The following is a 25,570-nucleotide window of genomic DNA, read 5'->3' on the forward strand; positions in this document are numbered from 1 at the left end:
GGTTTATTGAAGTTTTCAACATAATAAGCAATAAAAAAAAAATAAAAATAATAACAATACAAGAAATGTGGACACTGGTCAGGCAATAAAGCCCACATGGCACAAGTAAGCAAGGTGTTTGAGTCAACCAGTGAAGTCAGTCATTACAGTATTCCGAACCTTACATCATAAAAGAACTCTAGAGAACAGAGGCAGTAAGTATCTAACAGGGTTTAGATCAACGTATAAATCCGACAATGTTAATGAAAATTCAAATATCATCACCAGCAGTGAAGTAGAGAGTCAGGGAAGACAAGGGAGACACAAGAGAGGTAGAGGGAACTTAAGGATAGAAGATGAGGGAAAGAAAAGAAAAGATTCAGGGGGGAAGGAGGGAGGGAGGAGAAGCGAAGAGGGGAAAATAGATTGCAGCAGACTTAGTGTAAGATAGCAGAGAGTCTTACCTGATCAAGGTGTATTTTTTTGAGGAGTGGAGGGAGTTAAGATATTTTTGGACTGAGTCCTGACTCCACCCCTCCTCATTTAAACTCCCATATATACCTGGTTATTACCTGTATGTAACCTGCTAAGACGAAGGGTGCATACCTGAAACACGTCCACGCCTGCTGTGAGTTGTTTGATGGCTAATATCCCGCTTGCATGCGGTTTTATGGGATCCGTAAAATAAAGTATTCATCTATACCACTGGCTACCTTTGCTGATTCATAAATGATATATAATAGATCTATTATTAATCTAGGAAGGGTTTAGATTGATGGACAAATGTCTTTTTTCAGCTTAAAGGGGTACTCTGGACCTAAAACATCGTATCACCTATCCAAAGGATAGGGGATAAGATGTCTGACCGCGGGGGCCCGCCGCTGGGGACCCCCAGAATCTTGCATTCGGCACCCACCTCTTTGAGCTGCACACCGCGGCGTTCAGCTTAAAGAGGTGGGTGCCGATTGCAAGATCGCGGGGGTCCCCAGTGGCGGGTCCCCCGCGGATAAGATGCCTTAGGGTCGGAGTACCCCTTTAAGCTGAAAAAAGACATATGTCCATCAATCCTTTGGATAGGGGATAGGATGTCCTAGGGCCGGAGTACCCCTTTAAGTATGTATGTATCTCTGACCCTGTGCTAACCACTGAGCCACTAAACCACTGAACCCTATATAAAATTCTAAAAGTGGTATGCAAATATATATATATATATATATATATATATATATATACATATACTTGTACATATATATATATATAAGCCGCCTTTCTTCAGTTAATGAAAATAATGTATTGCATCTTGTATTGTTGGAGCTGATGACTTTTTCAGACAGGACAGGAAATCAAAGCGAAAAGAAATCTATTAGAAAGAAAAGGAAAAAATGATTGACATTGCTCTATAAAATGAGAGGAGACATTTGCTGAAGGCAGGAATTACTGGAACATAATGCACTGATACTGAAACAAGCAGTGTTTCATCCATGGTTCTGATATGAAGCTAATGTATTTCAATTTTGATATGTGAAACAGAATGATTATTTTTGCTCCCACCGGAATGAATACTGCATGTCAGAACTGCTCTAGGAAGGGTCACCGCATTCGCCTCTTCCGTATTCTTACTGTGAGCATCATTCCATCTGGTTCCCTTCACCATATTTAGATTATGCATCTTACGCTATTTCAACTATATTAAACATTCTTAATAAAACAAAATGAATCATGTATGATGCATGACCCAAGCACAGAAAATATAGATTCCATTGCATAAGGCATTTTGCATAAGACACTGCAAGGAAGACGGATGATGCGGCAAGTGTTAATTTCATATGAGCACAGGGTGAATAAATATGTATATAAAAATGAAATGAACAGCCATAGAACTATAAATAAGTGTGACGTCATCCTCCCCGAATTTGTCCTTTGGAAAGTTTGTATAATGTAGAAATGAATCATAGTCATATAGGAAGCTGCATAACAGAGAATTTATACATTGTGTAAAAGTGTAAGTGTCCATACAAATGTACACAGTAGGTGATTGTATATATTTTCAGAATTTACTTACAGTAAATGGATGAGTAATCATTTCACCTGTTGAAAAAATATTTACAAATAAAACTAATTTACAGTAATGTCAATAACAAGTGAACCACAGCGCTCCAGGGTTAATGGGTTCTCATGTGGAAAAAATATGTTTTTAAATCAACTGGTGCCAGAAAGTTATACAGATTTGTAAATCATTTCTATTAAAAAAATCTTAATCCTTCGAGTACTTTATAGAGGCTGTATACTAAAGAGAAATCCAAAAAAGAAATGCATTTCCTCTGATGTCATGACCACAGTGCTCTCTGCTGACCTCTGCTGTCCATTTTAGAAACTGCCCAGAGCAGCATATGTTTGCTATGGGAATTTTCTCCTGCTCTGGACTGTTCCGAAAATGGACAGCAGAGGTCAGCAGAGAGCACTGTGGTCATGACATCAGAGGAAAAGCATTTCTTTTTTGGATTTCTCTTTAGTATACAGCCCCTAAAAAGTACTGGAAGGATTAAGATTTTTTTTAATAGAAGTGATTTAAAAATCTTTTTAGCTTTCTGGCACCAGTTGATTTAAAAAAAAAAGTTTTCAATGGGAGTACCCCTTTAATCCTTCCAGTACTTATCAGCTGCTGTAAACTACAGAAAAAGTTGTGTAGTTCGTTCTAGTCTGACCACAGTGCTCTCTGCTGACACCTCTGTCCATGTAAGGAACAGTCCAGAGCATGACAGGTTTGCTTGGAGATTTGCTCCTACTCTGAACACAGACAGAGGTGTCAGCAGAGAGCACTGTGGTCAGACTGGAAAGAACTAGACAACTTCCTCTGGAGAATATAGCAGCTGATAAGTAATGGAAGGATTAAGATTTTTAAATTAAAGTCATTTACAAATCTACAATAAAAAAAGAGGTAGCGTGCACTCACCACGGGTAAACGGCTGCAGGCCCAAGGTCCGGGATCACCGAGGCATAGACGAAGACGGTAAGGGGCGCTCAGAGGCCTCTGAGCGCCCCTTACCGTCTTCGTCTATGCCTCGGTGATCCCGGACCTTGGGCCTGCAGCCGTTTACCCGTGGTGAGTGCACGCTACCTCTTTTTTTATTGTACTATTGGATACTTTATCTAGTGTGTGCACCCCGCAGGTGCTGCTCTGTTATTTAACGGGTCCGGAGGCTGCCAGTGTATACCAGCGGTATCGTATAACTGCATGTTCAGCTGCACGGTGTGCTCTCTCCTCCTCTAGTGGTCTAGGTCATTTACAAATCTGTTTACCTTTCGGGCACCAGTTGATTTGAAAAAATTAGTGTTTACCGGAGTACCCCTTTAAGTGTAAAAAAAAAAAAAAATCATCACAGCACTGTTCAGTCTATCAAGTTCCGAACAAAAACGATTATAAGTCCTTCACAGGGTCTTTATCAAGTCTTTTTGGCTTGAAAAAGAACATGTGAGGGAGTTTACTTATTTTTGCACTGCTGTGGTTCCTTTGCTGCCAACATTTGGTTTGGACTCTGATCAAGGCTGACTGATATCTCTTCTTAAAGTAGTGCTTCATTCCTGTCATATGTAACCTATATTAATGGATGAAAGATAAAAGGATTGAAGCATGTTACGGTATCATAGGAAAAGAACTATCCCCTCTGTAAGGGAAGAGAATAGTATTTAGGTCACCTTTGACATGAAGGCAATCATTTCAGTCCCTATAGATATTCTACTGAACCCCCAGGGTCTTTAGTCAGTAGCAATCTTAGAACACTGGAGGTACCCTGATGAAGCTTGGGTGATAACTTCCCAGACACTCTTGGGTTATCTATTTTTGGAAAATACAATATACTCTCTCCAGTTAATTCCAGTTCATTTCAGGCATGATTTAATGGATTCACCTTGGAAACTGCTTGTCCTTTGTATATTTTATAGATTTTGAATAAAGATGCAACTCTGGCTTTATGATGTAGTCATTTATTGATTTTGAGGATTATAGTTTTTATAAATCATGATGCGCTGCCCAGTTGAGCTATTACATAATCCTAGATAGAGAGGTTAGGTTCAGTAGATGCATTAAACTGCCTTAATAGAAGAAAGGACTTTATCACAGCCTTTATCTGTAGTAAATGCTCAGAAATTTCTATTCAAAAATACAGTAATTTTTTAATAGGTTAAGGCTTCTGTCTAGTGGATCTATAAGGAAGTATTACAGGCAGTATTAGGTTTCGTCACTGCAGAGTGGCACTGCCAGGGGTGATGTGCACTGCCAGGGGTTATGTCACATTTTCTCTGGGCCTATACCAGTTATCACTTACAAAAATGTGGATATCGTGCAAAGTTAATTTATTTCAGTAATGCAACTTAAAAGGTGAAACTAATATATGAGAGAGACTCATTATATGAAAAGCAAGATAGTTCAAGCTGTGATTTGTCATAATTGTGATGATTATGGTTACAGCTCATGAAAACCACAAAGCCCCCCCCTCGCAATTACTATGATTTGGGGAGTTGTGTCATCTGATGGTGTTGGTCCACTGTGCTTCATTAAAGTGGTACTCTGGTGGAAAAAAAAATTGTTAAAATCAACTGGTGCCAAAAAGTTAAACAGATTTGTAAATTACTTCTATTAAAAAATCTTAATCCTTACAGTACTTATTAGCTTCTGAATACTACAGAGGAAATTATTTTCTTTTTGGATCACAGAGCTCTCTCTCCTGACCTCTCTGTCCATTTGAAGAACTGTCCAGAGTAGGAGAAAATCCCCATAGCAAACATATGCTGCTCTTGACAGTTCCTAAAATGGACAGAGATGTCAACAGAAAGCACTGTGTTCCAAAAAGAAAAGAATTTCCTCTGTAGTATTCAGCAGCTTTTAAGTACTGGAAGAATTAAGATTTTTTAATAGAAGTAATTTACAAATTTGTTTAACTTTCTGGCACCAGTTGATTTAAAAAAAAAAAATAATAATAATCCACTGGAGTACCCCTTCAAGTCCAGGGTCAACATATCTGTCTGCAAGGAGATTTTGGAGCACTTCATGCTTCCTTTCCTTTAATGTTGCATTAATGAAATACAATGACTTTTGCACGATATTCAAATTTTTCAAGTTTCACCTGTAAGCAAGTCATGGAGGGAGTAGCTGGGACAAAATGCTTCAATGTGGCACCAACTGAGGTTACATTACATCATTCAAAGTTAAGAACCATAAAAATGTTGATTTATTTATTTTTTAATAATCCTGTTCTCTGGAAATGTTCCTTCTATTCTTTATGGTTATTGTCCAAATTAAAGTGCAGTATCGTGCATTATATCAGATAAAAAATAATATGCTTTTCCTTGTCGAATCCCCTGATATCAGTTAAATTTCACAATATGCTTTATATAATGTATACAAATTCAGCACAAACTTTTGAAGATATTATTGCTTACTATAAGTGTTTATACTCCGGTGAGATTTTCATTCCCTGCTGTGTAGTTTCCAATTCTTGTGCACAGATTTCGAAGCAGACTTTCAGACAGAGGTTTAATGGCAGGATTGGGTACATCTTCTGCATTACTGTAATTCTAAATCGACACATTTGTCTACATCGGCCTAGCTTCTCAGCACCATAAATCCTGCAGTACAATAAGCGGCCTAGTTGGAAGTGTCAGGCTGGAGATCACAGACGGGATTGGCACAAAGACCTTGCATATTGTATACACATTTTAAATCTAGTTTCCATAATACCATATTGTTAAACGAAACCCAGTGAAAGATAGTAGCCTGCTATGAATAATGCATTTGTCTCTTATTTGACAGATACAAAAATGGGAAGTTTATCTTGGCCCACAGCTACTTTCATAACTGTTGTTGCTACTGTTTATTTGGAAGCAAAAACGACTCAACCAGCAAAGTACACTAAAAAAGTGTATAATATGGAAGCTTTTGAGACCTCACTTGCACCACCGACGGAAGAGACTGTTTTCACCGAATTATCTGAGACAAGTGACACCACTACGGAGCTGGCCACTTTGAACCCTGATTTCAGAACTGGCACCACCCTGTACCCTTTTGACAATTTCACTCTTGAAACATCTGATTTCTTCTTTAACTGTTGCGATTGTTGTACACCTTTGCCTGGGCCAAAAGGGGAACCCGGACCTCCAGGACTTCCAGGTAAATCAATCTATACTTAAATGATCTAAAAAATTGGCCTCTAACAAGTAATCCAGTTCAACCTCCCTTTATTCTTATATATAAATAAATCAAATGGCTTATAGATGATTTAAACCTAAAGATGGCCTCATATACATCAGATATATTTTGGTAAATTGTGTGAATTTGGGTAGAATCATCAAACATATCATTGTACTGTATTAACTTCCTCAGGTCAAAGGGGTTGTCTGACAATGAAACCTACATTCAACTGTCTAATAAATTATTAAATTAATGTAACACATTTAGGTTGCTACCTTTTTGTGGTCTTTCATGCTTTCCTTCTGTTTTTGATGCAAACTGCCTTCTCTGTTGTTTTCATAAGTCCAACTTCCTGCCTGGTGTATATCCTTTAAAGGACTCCCTGTTCTTTTTGTACACTCTATCTTGGAATTCAGCCAACTCTATTACCCTCCCCTACACCTTCTCAACTATAACCCCTCCCGCATAGAGTTGAATGAATAAATGAATCAATGGAGCCAAGTTGTGATACCATACCCAACCTGGGGACAGACGTGGAGATGTTTTTGAAAGAAATTATCTCTGCTTTGCTATTCCTTGATAACCCCTTTAATAAAGATAAAAGTAATCCCACCCTTATCCACGCCCACTTCTTAACAAATGGGAAGTGGACCAGGGTGTATGCTTGTTGGTTAAAGGGGTACTCCGGTGAAAAACTTTTTTTTTTAATCAACTGGTGCGAAAAAGATTTGTAAATTACTTCTATTAAAAAATCTTAATCCTTCCTGTACTTATTAGCTGCTGAATACTACAGTGGAAATTCTTTTCATTTTGAAACACAGAACTGTCTGCTGACATCATGAGCACAGTGCTCTCTGCTGACTTCTCTGTCCATTTTAGGAACTGTCCAGAACAGCATGTTTGCTATGGGGATTTCCTTTTACTCTGGACAGTTCCTAAAATGGACAGAGATGTCAGCAGAGAGCACTGTGCTCATGATGTCAGCAGACAGCTCTGTGTTTCAGACGGAAAAGAATTTCCACTGTAGTATTCAGCAGCTAATAAGTCTAGGAAGGATTAAGATTTTTTAATAGAGGTAATTTACAAATCTGTTTAACTTTCTGGCACCAGTTGATTTAAAGAAAAAAAGTTTTTCACCGGAGTACCCCTTTTTATAAAAGGGAATGCTTGCTGATCTGCACTTATAGAAAAATTTTCTTCATAACATATAAGAGAAACAATTGAAATTTCAGAAATATATTCCTAGCCTTTTTTTGCCTTCAGTTCATGAAATTCCTTCAAGTGTTTCTTTGTATACTCATTAAAGTGGATATTAAAGTTCAATTGATTATTCCAAAACATGATGCATTTTGGTGGTGAAATATTCTTCTGATTACTCATGATGTATAATTATTTTGCACTTTTTCTATTGCTTATTGACTGATAATTCAGATTGTGTTTTGTTTTCCATTATTGCAGCTGTTCTAAAACAATGAGGGAAAAATACTCATATATTTTTATTGGAACCACAAATCACTTGCAGAGAACCAGCATTTCGAAACACAGTGTTCTCAGGCCGAGCAAGATTTGAAGTCTTGTATATCGTAAACTATAGGACAGCCTAATAAAAGGAAAGACTCTGTTCTTTCAGTTCATAGAAAATTACGTTAATTTGTTTTTTTCCAAACAGTTTTATGGCTTTGTTACATCTTAGGTTGTGAACTATTTATGGAGTAATATTCAAACCACTTAAAGTGTTCATACACTATGGAGAAGGTGAGTGGATCACTCTCCTATATTGAATAGCTCTGTAAACTAGCTATGATACAGTATTGTATCAGCTTATTATTGGGCTTATTAGATTTGTAATAATAGAGTTCACTTTTATTATTGAAAATCCAGGACTAGTGTATGGGACTCTCTGGCTTTCTGTTAATATTTACAATAAGATAGTCATTAACAAATTGCTCTGAAAATAGTCTTTATTTGGTCCCTTTTTTCTGACAGTTTGAATAGAAATACTATCAGTGATTTTTTTACGTGCTGGGTGCCTGAGGGTGGCATTAATCCACTCTACCATCGCCAGGGTACGTATAGTAGATAATACTCCAGGTGAAATTCTGCAGGAAATTTGTTGTGTGTTTTGTTGTATGTGTGGTGGAGGAGGGGGGCACCCTCACAATGTAGTACAACACCATAGCAGCTGCGTCTGCTCACATATTGTTTTTCTATGCTCCTTTTTGAAACTAATAAAAACATATTTGACAAAAAAACAAACAAACAACAAAGTAGTACAACACGAAACTTGCACACAAATTCCGGGCAGAGAATGATAGATACCTGCCCTTTTTGTGCTACTGTGTGGTGCTGTGTGCAGATTTATTCTTTCTAGATGGACTGCTAAATATGCTAAAAGATGTGTGCCATCAGGCGGGTGGTTGGATCAGAATAGAGGCAGGTAGGCAGAAGAAATTGTTCTCTTTTGTAAAAGTGTCAGTGTGCACAAGTAAGTATTGAGGATATGCATTTCGTAAAACTTAACTTTTAATAATATGCTTAGGATAAAATATATGGACCCCAATTTTTTTTTAAATCAATCAAAAGGAAAGGTGTGCAAAAAACACCATGTGCCACCTACATCACCAAGTATTATATGACGCAAAGACCTCTAAAAGGTGGTAGGGAAAAACATATGGTCCATTGTAACCGGTGGGGGTAAAAACTTCCCTACTCTCACATTATTAATTAATAGTTTCTCCACATTTTTCGTGGACGAGTTCTCCTTGGGGTTACTATGGCCCCTGCCACACTAAACACCCGCTCTGATGGCACACTACTGGCCGGCCAGGACAGCTTTTCCTGGGCAAACTCTGCTGGTTGCGGCCATCCAGAAGTCCAGCTATCCAGAAGTCCAGCGGATCTTCAAGGTGTGTTGGCATAGTCATGTCAAGGTACGCCACCACCTGCTGGTTCAGGTCCGGCTCCAGGTCTACCTGCTGCTGATGAATTGATTTACTCTGCGGGTGAAGAAAGCTATTCATCAGCGGCTGTAGACTCAGGCTACTGCTGATGGAGATGGTACTGCTTCTGTCACCCCACCCCTCCCCAGCAGCCATGGCGACTGATTAATATTGTGGCTTCCTCAAAGGACCTGAGCAAACGGCAGCTGTCACGTATAAGCTGCCTTTGTTTGACATTGAAGTTACACAGTGGAGTTCCCCCTATCCGCTTGGATCATCAAGAAACCGATTATGGCTTTTCTCTGTTCGTATAATCGGAAGGTAGAATTACAAAGTGTGGAAACATCGCAAATCAAACTATGTATACAGGTATACAGGTATCCTTGTATACAGGTATTATTGGCAATATTAGTGTTAGTATACAAGATTTGGTCAGTAATAGTATGATGGCAACATGTACATTGATAAGATTTGTCCCTTGTTTACTGGTAGTTTTGGAAATATTTGTCTTGGTATAGTGAGGTTTGTTTGTTAAAAGAATGATGGCGATATATATGGAGATGTCCTTGCTCCTTGTATAGTAACATTATTTGATAACAATATGAAACTAGTCTGATTTTTTGATCAGGGAGGGAGGCCCATTAAAAACTTTGTCTGCCATCTTAATTACTATTTCCCCTCTATTATAGTTTTTAATGCAACCTACATTTCCCAAGATGCCTCTGGTTTTGCAGAAGGGCAGAATCTCATCACTGTATTTGCCCTGAGTCCTATCTAATTGCAGTAAGTGAGAGATCAGTGGCATATAATGTATATCCCTTAACTTACACTAAAGAGTATCATGTGATACACAGCTTCAGCCTGTGCCCCTTTTCCTTCCTGTTTGGCTACACACAGTAGAGCAGATGTCAGGCTACATTTCATAGGACACACCAAAGAATCTTCACACAGACACGACAGGCAGTGTGAGTAAGGGGAGTTGTATGACTGCAGATAATCATTAAATGGACTGTCATAATATATCACTGCACTCATGGTCCCATAAATATGACAGCAATGATTTCATCAGCAGCATTCTTTATAGAAATATAGATAGAGCTGGGTTGGGAGGAATGAGTTTGAGAGTTACTAGGAGGGATCTTATAGGTGGTAGTGTAACCGTATAATTCACAGGAAGTCAGCCACAGCAGAGAGACATTGGCCGTGATTTAGTAATGTGACTCCAACACTTTTTTCTCTGGATTTGTGCACAATTGTGTCGCACATTTCGTGCATCAGATTTTGCAACCAAAGAATAGAAACAAAAAAGGGGCATGGTTGCTTAACAAAGGGGCTTATCCCAGAAAAACGAGCATGACCCCGAAAGATTTGAAAAATCCCTAGAAATTTACTATTGTTTCCACATAAAATGAGGTAAATTTGAGCTCTGGAAAACCAAACAGCTCAGAGAAGCAAAACAGCAAACAGCAAAACCTTGGGAAAAGTGGCAACTAGTAAATACCATGGAAAAATACCTGTATGGAAAAAAACATACAAAGAAAATGACACTCCACTCTTAGTAAATCATCCCCAGTCTGTCTACAGAATGAACATGCAATTTACTGGTTGTTAGACTGGAGATCACATGACCAAGCTGTAATGATTAAATGAAAGGATGTAGCTAAGCTAGGATGAAACAGATAACACTGCAGGGTTTAAAAGTAAACATTTGAATGCTTCTTTACATTTCATCCACTGTCCATGTCCTTATTACTTCAACATAGGGGGAAATTTATCAAAACCTGTGCAGAGGAAGAGTAGTGTGGTTGCCTACAGCAACCAATCAGATTGCTTTTTTCATTTCTAAAGAGGACTGTGAAAAAGGTTTTGTCCAATCTCCTCCACAGTGACTGTTACAGTTATTCCCAAGTGAGCTGTAAAGTGTCAAAACCTCACTTGTCTTTATTATAAACTACCTGTTTTAGTTGAATGAGAGTTAAAATATATGTAATGCACTATTTCTTATACATGACCTACATTTAAAGTTGATCTTAAAATACTTTCATATCAAGATGTCTTCACAGAGTAAGTTTCTTCAAGGTGACTGCTGCATGTTTCCTAGACGTGCCTTTAGAGGTGATATTGTGATATTGACTAAGTATTGATTCTATTCTTCTGGATCAAATGGCTTTAATAATGCTGGTGAACTCATTGATGCTTTTTTTTATCATTGAAAAACCACTATGTTGATTTTAATTCAAGCAAGGCTTTTCATTCCATTAATGGTGTCAACTAAACAATTTGTATATTCTTTAATGAGAAGAAGAAAAAAAACAATACTACATCAGATATAATGTATTTTGTAGGTCCCAAGGGAGACACTGGAGACATGGGTTTGCCAGGACCACATGGAGCCATTGGTCCCCCGGGCCATAAGGGCTATAAAGGAGACAAAGGTATGTAAGAATAACAGTATATTTATCTAGACAAGTTTTAATGAAGAAGAAATGGGACAAATGATGTCTAGCAAAATAGCTTTAAAATGTAGCATGATGGTTTGTAGCTGTAAGTAACGTTCTTAAAATGTGACATGTAAGAAAACTACAAAATTACAACTTCACAATTCTCAGGTGAAGTTTCAATGAATAGGTAAGTTTCTAAAACTGCACCTAATGCCTAATTTAAAGACTGAAGCAGAATAGAAAAATGAAGACGAGAACACTGAAACTGCAATAATAAAAGTGTGTGAGTAATCTGAAATAGGTGAAGAACAGCACTCCTGTGGTTTGATGCCAAGCAGGTGTGAAACATTATTGATGCAACGTTTTGGTCCCAAGGTCCTTTATCAGATTTATCGTAGTGGAGAATCTGTGGGATGTCGGTCACACTGGCATGTGTGAAATTAATGAATAAAAGGTTTTGCAGCAGAAAACTGCTAAATTTGAGTTGAGTAGTGAATCAGATAAAATATAGTAGCTCAATAGAGAAAATAAAAATACAAAAGACATGGCCGCACAACCACATGTTATACATTAATCTATCACTGCTAAGCACATTTTTAAAAAAAGAACCTAAGGGTTCTTAGGACATATTTTGATCAAACTGTGTAAGGGTGGGTTCACACTACGTTTTCTCCCATACGGGAGCGCATACGGCAGGGGGGAGCTAAAACCTCGCGCTCCCGTATGCCACCGTATGCGCTCCCGTATGTCATTCATTTCAATGAGCCGGCCGGAGTGAAACGTTCGGTCCGGTCGGCTCATTTTTGCGCCGTATGCGCTTTTACAACCGGACCTAAAACCGTGGTTGACCACAGTTTTAGGTCCAGTTGTAAAAGCGCATACGGAGCAAAAATGAGCCGACCGGACCGAACGTTTCACTCTGGCCGGCTCATTGAAATGAATGACATACGGGAGCGCATACGAAGACATACGGGAGCGCAAGGTTTTAGCTCCCCCTGCCGTATGCGCTCCCGTATGGGAGAAAACGTAGTGTGAACCCAGCCTAAGCCAGCTTTGAACTTCATGGTGGCAGGTGGGGGGAAATGGTGACCAATCAGTTTTTCTGCACTACTGCAACCAAAGGACTACAGCAGCATCAATGGTCACCCCACAGCACTACAGCCAAGTGAGCAGATCAATGTAGCTCACCTTTTCATTCAATGCTCACCAATGCTGCTTTGCTTTATGGGAATACAGCTAAATGTTACGTAGGCCATGTTCACACAATGGAATTTCCATGCAGAATTCCGCATGGAGATTCTTCAGTAGCAAAGTCCTGCTGTTCACATAGCAGAATTTCGACGCCGGAAACCTCTGCCGCGGAAATTCAAATTCCGATGTCCGCAGAAAGAATAGACATGTCTAATCCTTCTGGTAACTCTGCATGGAAATGCTTTGCCATCTATGAAATGGTGCATTTCTGAGTGGTCCTAGCACCAGTAAGTTCTGTTGTCAGGGGAATGTCCACAAGGGGATTTTCCGTGCAAACATTCACCCGTGTGAACATAGTCTCAATGTGGTCAATGGTACATGCAGAGTGCAGATCCTTGTGTATAATTGTTGTATGCACTACCTATTTACACACAGTTTTGTCAGGATGGCCACACAGATTAGATGAAGTTCTACTGAAAATGTTTATTTTGTTCCCCCCTTTCTACCTCTTACAAACTTTCTACCACCTGCTTTTTATGTACATTATTTTGTGTCTTCTTCATTGCATGTTACCTGGATTATTGACCATCAGCTGAGGTGTAATAGATCCGGATTGTGAGGAACTCTAGAGATATTACTAGTACCCACTAATACCACTTCATAAAATCCAGACCTTGACTGATCGAAACATTGTATATGTCTCCATGACCTGTCAAAAGTTTTTTTTCTTTTTTATTTTTTTTATTTTTAAATGACAGTCACACTTAATGTTCCTTTGAAATCTCTTTAATAACTGTTTAAAAGCTAAACGTGTGGATCAAGAAAAGGCTGGGGCATCCTGCATCCTTTCCCAAATTATTTATTTAGAAGTGTACATACATCGTAACATTGGCTCTCTGAAATGGTTTGATGAATTGTTAAGTATCCTACTTTATGTATATTGTGATGTGGTTCCAAAGGTTATAGGTTCTCTTCTACATGATAAAACATAAGTATTACAAACGACAATTAGGAGGTGTGGGGCTTTGTTTGGTAGAGTAATTTAGTACTTAAAGTAGTAAATGAAGAAAGGTAGTCCAGCAGTCCCTTAAAACGTAGATCCTTTATTTCACTTTTCTTTAAAAATACAGAGCACACACCATCCACCTTCACCTGGTCAGCAAACAACTCCTATGGACGCGTTTCGAACGCATGCGCATTCTTGATCACCACCACTTGGTGATCAAGAACGCGCATGCATTCGAAACGCGTCCATAGGAGTTGTTTGCTGACCAGGTGAAGGTGGATGGTGTGTGCTCTGTATTTTTAAAGAAAAGTGAAATAAAGGATCTACGTTTTAAGGGACTGCTGGACTACCTTTCTTCATTTACCTATAAGTTTCAAGCCTGGCCGGGCTCGGGTCCTTGCAGACCGTGGAGGAGGGGAGCTGAGAGAACTTTATTACTTAAAGTGGTACTCCACTGGAAAACATTTTTTTTACTCAACTGGTGCTAGAAAGTTAAATAAATGTGTACATTACTTCTATTTAATGATTAACCCTTCCAGAACTTATTAGCTGCTGTATGTTCCAGGGGAAGTTCTTTTCTTTTGAATTTCCTTTCTGTCTGACCACAGTGCTCTCTGCTGACACCTCTGTCCATTTTTGGAACTGTCCAGAGAAGGAGCCAATCCCCATAGCAATCCTCTCCTTCTCCGGATAATTCCTAAAATGGACAGAGGTGTCAGCAGAGAGCACTGTGGTCAGACACAAAGAAAATTCAAAAATAAAAGAACTTCCTGTGGAGCATACAGCAGCTGATAATTACTGGAAGGGTTAAAATGTTTAAATAGAAGTAATGTACAAATCTGTTTAACTTTCTGGCACCAGTTGATTTAAAAAAAAAAAAAAATCCCGAGGAGTACCCCTTTAACCCCTTAAGGACCCGGGGTTCTTCCGTTTTTGCATTTTCGTTTTTTCCTCCTTACCTTAAAAAAATCATAACTCTTTCAATCTTTCCCCTAAAAATCCATATGATTGCTTATTTTTTGCGCCACCAATTCTACTTTGTAATGACGTCAGTCATTTTACCCAAAAATCTACGGCGAAACAGAAAAAAAAATCAATGTGAGACAAAATTGAAAAAAAAAAACGCCATTTTGTAACTTTTGGGGGCTTCCGTTTCTGCACAGTACATTTTTGGGTAAAAATGACACCTTCTTTTTATTCTGTAGGTCCATATGGTTATAATGATACCCTACTTATGTAGGTTTGATTTTGTCGTACTTCTGGAAAAAATCAAAACTACATGAAGGAAAATGTATACGTTTAAAATTGTCATTTTCTGACCCCTATAACCTTTTTATTTTTCCGCATATGGGGCGGTATGAGGGCTAATTTTTTGCGCCATGATCTGAAGTTTTTAGCGGTACCATTTTTGATAGGACTTATTGATCTTTTTATTCATTTTTTCATGATATAAAAAGTGACCAAAAATGCACTATTTTGGACTTTTGAATTTTTTTGCGCGCACGCCATTGACCGTGCGGTTCAATTAATGATATATTTTTATAATTCGGACATTTCCGCACGCGGCCATACCACATATGTTATTTTTATTTTTATTTACACTGTTTTTTTTTTAATGGGAAAAGGGGGGTGATTCTAACTTTTAATAGGGGAGGGGTTAAATGATCTTTATTCACTTTTTTTTTGCAGTGTTATAGCTCCCATAGGGACCTATAACACTGCACACACTGATCTTTTACATTGATCACTGGTTTCTCATAAGAAATCAGTGATCGATGATTCTACCGCTTGACTGCTTATGCCTCAGGGAGCTATTCGGGATAGCCGCGGTCAAATCACCGCGGCTATCCCGAACAGCTCCCTGAGCTAACCGGCATGGTTTCACTTTCATTTTAGATAGACGCGGCATTCATCTTTGAACGCCGCGTCTAAAGGGTTAATAGTGCGCGGCAGTGCGATCAATTCCGCGCGCTATTAGCCACGGGTCGGACCCACGTTATAGATCGGAAGCGGACTCAGGGCGTACAGGTATGCCCTGGGTCCTTAACAGGTTAAAGGGGTAATCTGGTGCTTAAACATCTTATCCCCTATCCAAAGGATAGGGGATAAGATGCCTGATCGCGGGAGTTCCGCCACTGGGGACCCCCGTTATCTTGCACGGGGCACCCCGTTTGTAATCAGTACCCAGAGCGTGTTCGCTCCAGGTCCGATTACAGGCGACCACAGGGCCGACGGCGTGTGACGTCACGCCTCCGCGCCCGTGTGCCGTCACGCTCCGCCCCTCAATGCAAGCCTATGGGAGGGGGCGTTATACAGCTGACACCAACTGAATTCCTGAAAACTTCTGAAGTCACTTGCCTCTTTCTAATCATCCAACTTAGGAAGGCTGCAGACAGGCTGGATTCCCTTTTCACATGCTCACCATTGTTGTATATGCGTGTACACAACCTGCTTCGGTAAGCCGCTGATCCTCCTCCCTGACCTGCGTTGTGTGGGAAGTCTACATACCCCATGGAGTGCCTTCGTTTTTCATTATAGTAGTTTGAACTCGGCCTCATTGTCTGTGCTACATGCGTAATTCGGACGGAATTACCATAGTATGAACATATTGTACACTGACTCTTTTTTTCTTATAGCAGTTTTTAAGCATGAGGTTCAACGTTAGTGATACATGTCTATTTAACTTACGTCAAGTCTTTTTTTACTTTATTTATAGCACAAACATAACTGTACTTTTAACAAACATTCTCCCGGCATCACGGGGGGATAGAGTACTGTGTGACAATGTTAATGCAGATGTTTATGTGTAGGTGAGAAAGGTGAACACGGTGACCAAGGAGCCAGTGGAATTCCCGGATTCCCAGGAAAGCCAGGAGAAGCAGGTAATGATAATGAATGATGCCCAATTATGTTTGTTTGTTTCTCATTCACCGTCACTTGTAATGAATCTCTGCTCCGTTGACCTCTGTTCAAATTGATTCTGGTGAAGGAGAAACAATCTCCTGTGAGATCTGTCAGATGCATACATACCGCAGGTAGCAGACAGGCATACATTGATAGTTGCCTGTGTGACTGGAGAGCAAACATGTGCTTTCTGCTTAAGAAATGCTGTATAAATAATTGATTTAACCCATTGGCTGCCAGGGGATGGACCTAAACAGATTGTTACACTTGTTCCCCCTGGCAAAGAATGCGGTTTGCGTTCCTGATAACTGTAGAGCAATTATAGAAACACAGATGCTGTGCGAGTCTGGTGCTAAATTCTGTAGTATTTAAATCCATTTTAATTACTGCGGCCTTACAGAGTGTGTACACCATCACTGGAGGAACAGGACACACTTAATAACATATACGCTTCAATGCCAAGTGGAACATTCTCATTTGGGGAAAGTTATGGCAAATTAATGAAACTAATTCTTGTTTAATGTTGCTAGGAAGAATTGCTGGTCCTACAGTACAGAGCCTGAGAGGAAGCAGCCTATATATGATTGTTTTTGAAAGTGACTTCTCCATTATCTTTTATTGTTGATGACATCACTAAAAGGCTTTAGGGGAAGTTTATCAAAACCTGTGCAGAGAAAAAGTAAAGCAGTTGCTCATAGCAAAAAAATCAGATCGTTTTTTTTTTTTTTTTTTTTTGCAGAGGTCTTTAAAAGTTAAAGAAGAAAGCTGATTGTTGTGGGCTGGTTGTTATGGGCAACTGCCCCACTTTTCCGCTGCACAGGTTTTGATAAACTTCCCCCAAAGCTTTTAAAAAGTACCTGTCATCAAACCATATTTTCTAAACTAATTTAGATTATATTCCCTACTCCTAACACCTCTCCTGCCCTTAAAATTTTTTTTCCTAGCTTTAAAAAGTTCTGTATCATACCTTTCCCCTTGCTCACATTGTGTGAGCTCCCGGCAGGAGAAAGTGGGTGTTCCCCAGCAGGCACAGCATCACTGAAGCCTGTGAGAACTGTGCCTCGCCATGCCCCACACCCACATCCTGAGTTTGGTCTCCTGCCAGGCTGGGAGGAGACCAAACTAAGGCTGCATTCACACCACGTTTGCAGCCTATGGCTGCCGAGTCTGGCTGGGATATTTCAAAACTGGGCGCTCCCGGGATACAGTAGCTCCCGGTTTTGAAATTCCCCAGCTGGATCTGGCAGCCATAGGCTGCAAATGTAGTGTGAATGCAGCCTTACTGTTTGACTTGTGCAGGGAACAGAACTGAGCCACCTAGTGGCCAGTATATTTTTTTTAAAGTTGAAATTTTTTGGAAATAGTAAAATAAAAAGCTATGGAAATAGGGGATCGTTATGATGCTACTGACCCACATAATAAAGATAAAATACCAGTTTTACCGTAAAAGGCACTGCTTAAAGGAAAACCGCCCTAAAAGTCTCAAATATTTGGTTTGTAGCACTGGAGTCCTGGGTTCAAATCCCACCTTGGACAACTTACTCAAGGAGTTTGTATGTTCTACCTGTGTTCGTGTGGTTTTCTCCCACATTCCACAAACATATTAATAGGATTTGGAATTTAGATTGTGAGCCCCAATGGGATAAAGATAATGATGAAAGTTCTACAGGGTTCCTGCATGTGGTGCTGCTAGAGTTGAGTGAACCACTATAGTTGAGCAGATTTGCAAACAGCACAAAAAGAGTTGACAAAAGAGTTACTTTGTGCTGCCCAGCAAACCAACCACTTTCTGAAAGTTATGTAAGCCCGGCAAGCCAAACTTTTGGAAAGCTCATATTTTGGAAAGCTTGCCACTATATACATATACTGTAGGTATTATATTCTGCCCAGAAGTTGCAGAAGCTCACTGTGATGTTTTTGTGGTCAATCACATTAATCTTCCAGCAGGTTGTAGGTGAATTTATTTGTACAAATACTTCCAATGACGATTGATCGGCTATGTGTATGGCCATCTATAGTCTACTACTGGATGTGCCAGCGGCCTTCTCACCTGGTGGCATGGAGGTCAAGCAACCCTTGTCTTCTTTATAATGATGAGACCACAATAGAAGTGTTATTATTTTTGGGTTGCATGCTAAATACATCTTCCTGAGGTTGCTATAACGCTATAATTTAGGTAGTTTTTATCTTAATTTGCTCCTTTGCTCCAACAACTTGTAGATGCCAGAATAGTTGCTCTTTGCTATTAACTGTTAATAAAGTTCAGTAACATCTAATTACATATGTTCCATAAAGACATTTAGTACTTAGAACCTTCTAATGATATACTTAACTCAGCGCACCTCCTGCGACTTTTCAGTATTTTCATTGGAATGGTTACCACCCACAACATATTTGCAACTTTTTGAGATATTTTCAAGACATGTTAATTGCTGTAATTGAAAATTCTTTCTTTAGCACCTTAAAACAGCACACCATCATTTTAACTTGAGCAACTTCAGAATAAATACTAGATTCCCACTTGCAGGTTAGTGTTTTATTTAATATAGAACTCTAACATTCATTTTAAGTGGAAAATGCTAAGTCATTATATTTTTTTATTGTTATGAACGGTCACCTTTAAAGAGCCTTCGGTTATATATTAGGGCAGTGTTTCCCAACCAGTGTGCCTCCAGCTGTTTCAAAACGTCAACTCCCAGCATGCCCGGACAGCCTTTGGCCTTAATGACCAAATACCATTTTTCAAATCTGCTTATAATGGAGAGTTGGTAGGCTAGCACTACTAGTCCCAGCACACCCCCGGCTGCAATAGAGTATCACACTCACAAACCACCTAGCTCTGGAAACTGACATGGTGCTCAGTGACTTCAGAAAAGAGCCTTCCACTGTGCAATTACAATATGCAAGGAAACACAGCACTTATGTATCTCTTCTAAACGTGCTGTTTTATTACATGTACAGAAACATCCGGCCGTTCACAATGAGGGAGCGGAACAGAAATGGACTACTATTTTTCAAATCAGACATGTGTCTCTTTATGAGTTATTAAAGGGGTACTCCACTGGCCAGTGTTTGGAACTAGATGGTGCCACTGTGTTCGTGCTGCGGGGGTCGGCCACGCCCCTCGTGGCATCACGGCCATGCCCCCTCCATGCAGGTCAACCGCGCGATCACCGGTATGGAACCCACGTGCTTCTATGGGAGCGATGAAAAGACACAAGTAAAGCACCTTGGCACCTTGGCATCATGAAAATGAAAGTACAATGTGTCGTCTACCCGTAGCTATAGTTAAGTCCCAGAGATTGCGGCGGTCTCAGTGGTCGGACCCCCTGCGATCAGCTACTTATCCCCTGTCCTGTTTACTTTTGCCATATTTCTCCTGTAACTTTGAAATGCTATTTCTGAGTGAAGCGATTTAGTTTTTTCCATGGCATATTGTACTTTTTATTAGTGTTACATTTTTGTTCATACATGTAGCGATTTTTCTGAAAAACAACAAAATATTGTGAAAAACTTGTTAAATTTGCATCTATATGGCATTTATAGCATTTACTGAGTGGTATGATGGACTATCTTTATTTTGCGAGTCAGTACGATTATGGCGATACCCAATTTAGATAGATTTTATAATTTTTTCACTTTTCACAACAGAATTCTTTTTTTTTTCCCTTTCCTTTTACTATTCTTACAGATATGACTTTTTTCTTTTGTCAGACCATGTTGTGTGAGAGCTTATTTTTTGTGTAATGGGCTGTACTTTTTCTTGGTACCATATCTGATATCTTTTGATTATTTTTATTCCACTATTTCGAAGGCAAGGTAACCAAAAGTAGCAATTCTTATGCCTTATATATATATATTTTTTTTTTATATGATAATATAGGGCTTTATTGATAAAGGGGCATTTATTATATGTTTTTTTTTAACATTGTATTTTAATTCTTTTTACTTCTGATCCCTGTTCTTTTGACATTTGATGCCAGTACTTCTGAACTGCAGTATAGTATAACTTTTAGTATACACTGATAGTTCGCCTGTGAGACCCAGCCAATGGCTTCATCTGACTTCACCAGGCCTCCGGCTGCCATGGCAACTGTCGGGACCCTGTCATTTTATTTCAGGGTGGCCATTGCGGGACAGAGGGAGCCCCCTCCCCCGTCAATTATTTTCATGAGGTGTTGAATACTGACCATGACACAATCTCAGTCTTGCCAGTTGGAGAGAGCTGACTCTCGCAACCAATCTTCTCCAGCACGACCCACAGAGGCAGGAATAAACAGGGCGTATGGGTATGTCCTGTTGTGGAAGCGTACCAGCTGCAAGGACATACCCATACATCCTGGGGGAGGGAAGGGGTTAATCAATTTTTTTGACACTTACTATATTTTCTGTAAAATTGGAAAAATTTTGGTAAGCTGTGCAGGTCACATGCTTCAACTTATTTACAATAGATTTCAATACAAATGAGATTGTGATGTTCTCATGAGTATGGGGCACAAGACACTAAACATCCATATAAGCATACCACTTGGCGGTATGACACTGTTAGTGAGTATTAAATTTCCGGCAAGAAATTCAGAAAAGTTATGGAGCACCAAAGATGCGATTATTTCAAGCTTGACATCACACGATACGGTACGGAGCAGAACATACAGGTGCAGACACAAGGCAGGGGCTGACAGACAAACGGAGGAGCAACAATTGTTTCACACCATTTCAGCGCTTCCTCTGGCTCCAGACTCTGGAAGTGCCGAGAGGGCGTGAAACAATTGTTTCTCCTCCGTTTGTCTTTCAGCCCCTGCCTCGTGTCTGCACCTGTATGTTCTGCTCCGTACTGTATTGTGTGATGTCAAGCATGAAATAAATGCATCTTTGAAGTTTAATGATCGGGGTGAGTGCTCCATAATTTTTCTGAATTTCTTGCCAGAAATTTATTGCTACATGAACTGTACCTGCATCTAATGTGAGCACCCCTTGCAACCTTCTAACAGGAATAGCCACACAGCCACTCTTATTGTTTGGTTAAGCAATTGACCTCTCCTGTAGAAAATCGGCCCATGGACTTTGGTGCCAGTGTACACTCTGTAAGAATATAGTGTTAGTGAGTATACCACAATGTATATTACAAGGTGTTAGCATTTTATATGCTCACGCATTGTAACATACATTTGTGGTATCCTGGTACCGGATTGCATACGTTACCTTTTGGTGAGGTCCCCAAAGTGAGAGTCCCTAGCTACCGGTGGGGTCCTCATCAATAGTTAGCCCCTTGTCACCCCTTTAAGAGTTAAAATGATTCAAATCCAATGTGTAAATATGTATATAAAGTGTACTTACCTTGTTGTAGTGTCGCAGGACCTGCGGGTCATGTGATGCGTTTCAAAACTCAATGGTTTATGGTTCAAGGACCTTTAGAGGAAGTCAGGTGATCGCCCACCATGCATTGTAACGGTGAGTGACAGCTGACTCGGACGAATCCAAAACGGCCCTGCCTCTGCCCATATAAGGGAGCGGCGGCCATTAATCGCTCACTTGTTCCTGTGCTGTCAGGCAAGCAGCATGTCTTTCCTCGTGGGCTGCTGATAGAGGAGGATCTGCGCAGCTGTCATCAGCAGTGACTAGGCCCAAGCCTTGTGGCAACGGCCATCTTACGAAACTGTGAGTTATCTCAATCCCTCTTAAGTCTGCAAGATCACCGGACCTAAACAGACCCCTAAATCCGGACGGATCTCTGCATCACTCCTAATTCTAATAACCTTTTGGATAAGCTAATGGTCTGCAGCATCTGTCAATCACTGCCATACTACATAGAGACTGTGTTACTAAGACTGTTGCTGTTAATTGGATGTACCACAAGTACCTCAGTAAAGTTTATACAAGTTCAAGTTCATCCCTATTGTGGGCCTTCATTCATTTAACCCCTTAAGGACTCAGCCCATTTTGGCCTTAAGGACTCGGACAATTACATTTTTACGTTTTCATTTTTTCCTCCTCGCCTTCTAAAAATCATAACTCTTTTATATTTTCATCCACAGACTAGTATGAGGGCTTGTTTTTTGCGCGACCAGTTGTCCTTTGTAATGCCATCACTCATTATATCATAAAATGTATGGCGCAACCAAAAAACACTATTTTTGTGGGGAAATGAAAACGAAAAACGCAATTTTGCTAATTTTGGAAGGTTTTGTTTTCACGCCGTACAATTTATGGTAAAAATGACATGTGTTCTTTATTCTGAGGGTCAATACGATTAAAATGATACCCATTATTATATACTTTTATATTATTGTTGCGCTTAAAAAAAATCACAAACTTTTTAACCAAATTAGTACGTTTATAATCCCTTTATTTTGATGACCTCTAACTTTTTTATTTTTCCGTATAAGTGGCGGTATGGGGGCTCATTTTTTGCGCCATGATCTGTACTTTTTGATACCACATTTGCATATAAAAAACTTTTAATACATTTTTTATAATTTTTTTTAATAAAATGTATTAAAAAAGTAGGAATTTTGGGCTTTTTTTATTTTTTTTCGTTCACGCCGTTCACCGTACGGGATCATTAACATTTTATTTTAATAGTTCGGAACTTTACGCACGCGGTGATACAAAATATGTCTATAAAAAATGTTTTTTACGCTTTTTGGGGGTAAAATAGGAAAAAACGGACGTTTTACTTTTTTATTGGGGGAGGGGATTTTTCACTTTTTTTTTCCTTTTACTTTTACATTTTTTTACATTTTTTTTACACTTGAATAGTCCCCATAGGGGACTATTCATAGCAATACCATGATTGCTAATACTGATCTGTTCTATGTATAGGACATAGAACAGATCAGTGTTATCGGCTATCTTCTGTTCTGGTCTGCTCGATCTCAGACCAGAGCAGGAGACGCCAGGAGCCGGGCGGAGAGGGGACTTCCGTGTGGCGTTATGAATGATCGGATCCCCGCAGCAGCGCTGCGGGCGATCCGATCGTTTGTTTAAATCGCGAACTGCCGCAGATGCCGGGATCTGTATTGATCCCGGCACCTGAGGGGTTAATGGCGGACGCCAGCGAGATCGCGGGCGTCGGCCATTGCCGGCGGGTCCCTGGCTGCGATCAGCAGCCGGGATCAGCCGCGCATGACACGGGCATCGCTCCGATGCCCGCGGTTATGCTTAGGACGTAAATGTATGTCCTGGTGCGTTAAGTACCACCTCACCAGGACGTACATTTATGTCCTGCGTCCTTAAGGGGTTAAGCACGCACCTATCGTTTCTGGGAAGGGTGGCGATAGGCCGAAGATTTACCTCAGCGTATTAACCCTCACCCTGGCGTCACGAGTGACAGGGGTTAAATTAACCCCTCATATACCGAAGCAACACCCCAACTACACTACACCCCCAAGGCCTTATCGCACATTTATATTTGCATTCTTAATAAGCATATTGAAAAATGCATGAATAAAGAAATTAAACACATTCCTATATGGACTCTAATCAACTTACCACCTTTACCTTTGTCCCAGGGAGTTCAGGATCCAATACAAGGAATTTCACAGCAGCTGCTCTGCAGGATTTCATAAAGAAAAAAAAAAACACTTATTATTTAGCACCCAGATAAAACATCAATCTTTTATTGTCTCTTCAGCAAGAGTTTTTTTTTCTTTTTTTTTCTTCTATACTGGCTATAAGGCAAAGCAGCCAAAGAAACCAAAGATATGTCAAGGAATCATGACAGATGATGATGTATAATATTATATGCTAACATAGATACAGAGAATAACCCATAAACAAACTAAATAGATTAAAATAAATATGTTGAAAACAAATAATACTGCCACTAATAAGTATTGGAAATAGGGCCTCATTGCTACCTCTTAATGATATGCCTAAAGGAACAATAACTTGTTATAATATTAGGATTTGTAGGATTAAAAGTCATAAATTGTTATAAAACAAGTCTTTTTTTTTTATCACTCTTCTAGGTGAGATTGGACCCAAAGGCGAAAAAGGAAATATTGGACTTGCTGGTATAAAAGGACAAAAAGGAAGCAAAGGAGATCTATGTGAAAATGGCACAAAAGGGGATAGGGGTGAAAAGGGAGAGGAAGGCCTAAATGGCATTGATGGGGAAAAGGGGGACAAGGGTGAAAAAGGGGATTTGGGAGATAAAGGTAATGTTGGGGAAACTGGAGAAAAAGGAGATATAGGAGAGACTGGGGAAAGGGGATTGAAGGGAGACAAAGGGATTAAAGGTGATGCAGGGCTAAATGGTATGAATGGCTTACAAGGAGAATTTGGAGAAAAGGGGGACCCAGGACAGAAGGGGGATAAAGGTGAGATTGGGACTCCTGGTTTCATTGGTCCATCTGGCCCAAAGGGAAACTCTGGCATGAAAGGGGTTAGAGGCCTTCCAGGGAAAAAAGGTTCCAGAGGCCTCAAAGGATCTAAAGGTGATAATCACAAACCCATAAAGTCTGCTTTCACTGTGGGTCTATCAAAGCCTTTCCCTGCCCCTAATGCTCCAGTAAAGTTCGATAGAATATTGTACAATGAACAAGATGAGTACAACCCCTTGACTGGTAAATTCAACTGCACCATTCCAGGAACCTATGTGTTTGCGTTCCATGTGACAGTCAGGGGGCGTCCAGCTAGGATTAGTATTGTCGCTCAAAATAAAAAGATGTTTAAGAGCCGTGAAACTCTGTATGGCCAGGAGATAGACCAGGCTTCAGCAATGCTGGTCCTTAGGCTAAATGCTGGCGACCAAGTTTGGTTAGAGGTTTCCCGAGACTGGAATGGTATTTATGTGAGTAATGATGATGACAGCATATTTACTGGATTTTTACTGTACCCAGATCATACTGTTGAAACACAATTGTAAGAATAAGAATTCTAACTAGACTCTTAGATTTAGTGTCTGTTTATAAAAACATGA

At 39.8% G+C, this 25,570-nt stretch overlaps 1 protein-coding gene and 1 long non-coding RNA gene across 2 annotated transcripts in view; one reads left to right on the forward strand and one right to left on the reverse strand.

Annotated features, from left to right (window-relative positions):
- LOC130361732 (uncharacterized) overlaps positions 1-24,197 on the reverse strand; it is a 59,245-nt gene extending 35,048 nt beyond the window's left edge. Inside the window, exon 1 of the long non-coding RNA XR_008891129.1 lies at positions 24,139-24,197. This is a non-coding gene — a long non-coding RNA (uncharacterized LOC130361732). The remainder of the gene's footprint in view (positions 1-24,138) is intronic.
- Positions 187-25,570, forward strand: LOC130361731 (otolin-1-like). The gene is made up of 5 exons (XM_056565084.1): positions 187-194; positions 5,789-6,145; positions 11,451-11,540; positions 16,554-16,625; positions 24,618-25,570. Exons 2-5 carry the CDS (start codon positions 5,797-5,799, stop codon positions 25,514-25,516), a joined length of 1,410 nt encoding a protein of 469 aa, XP_056421059.1. The 5' UTR covers positions 187-194; positions 5,789-5,796; the 3' UTR covers positions 25,517-25,570.

This window comes from Hyla sarda, chromosome 3 (genome assembly GCF_029499605.1).
Source record: "Hyla sarda isolate aHylSar1 chromosome 3, aHylSar1.hap1, whole genome shotgun sequence".
Taxonomy (NCBI): Eukaryota; Metazoa; Chordata; class Amphibia; order Anura; family Hylidae; genus Hyla; species Hyla sarda.

What these genes read in the sequence shown, in the direction of transcription:
- LOC130361731 (XM_056565084.1), top strand. Translation starts at nt 5,797, where the DNA reads ATGGGAAGTTTATCTTGGCCCACAGCTACTTTCATAACTGTTGTTGCT. An exon ending in CGGACCTCCAGGACTTCCAG is followed by an intron (nt 6,146 to 11,450) that starts GTAAATCAATCT and finishes TGTATTTTGTAG; the next exon opens with GTCCCAAGGGAGACACTGGA. An exon ending in AGGAAAGCCAGGAGAAGCAG is followed by an intron (nt 16,626 to 24,617) that starts GTAATGATAATG and finishes TCACTCTTCTAG; the next exon opens with GTGAGATTGGACCCAAAGGC.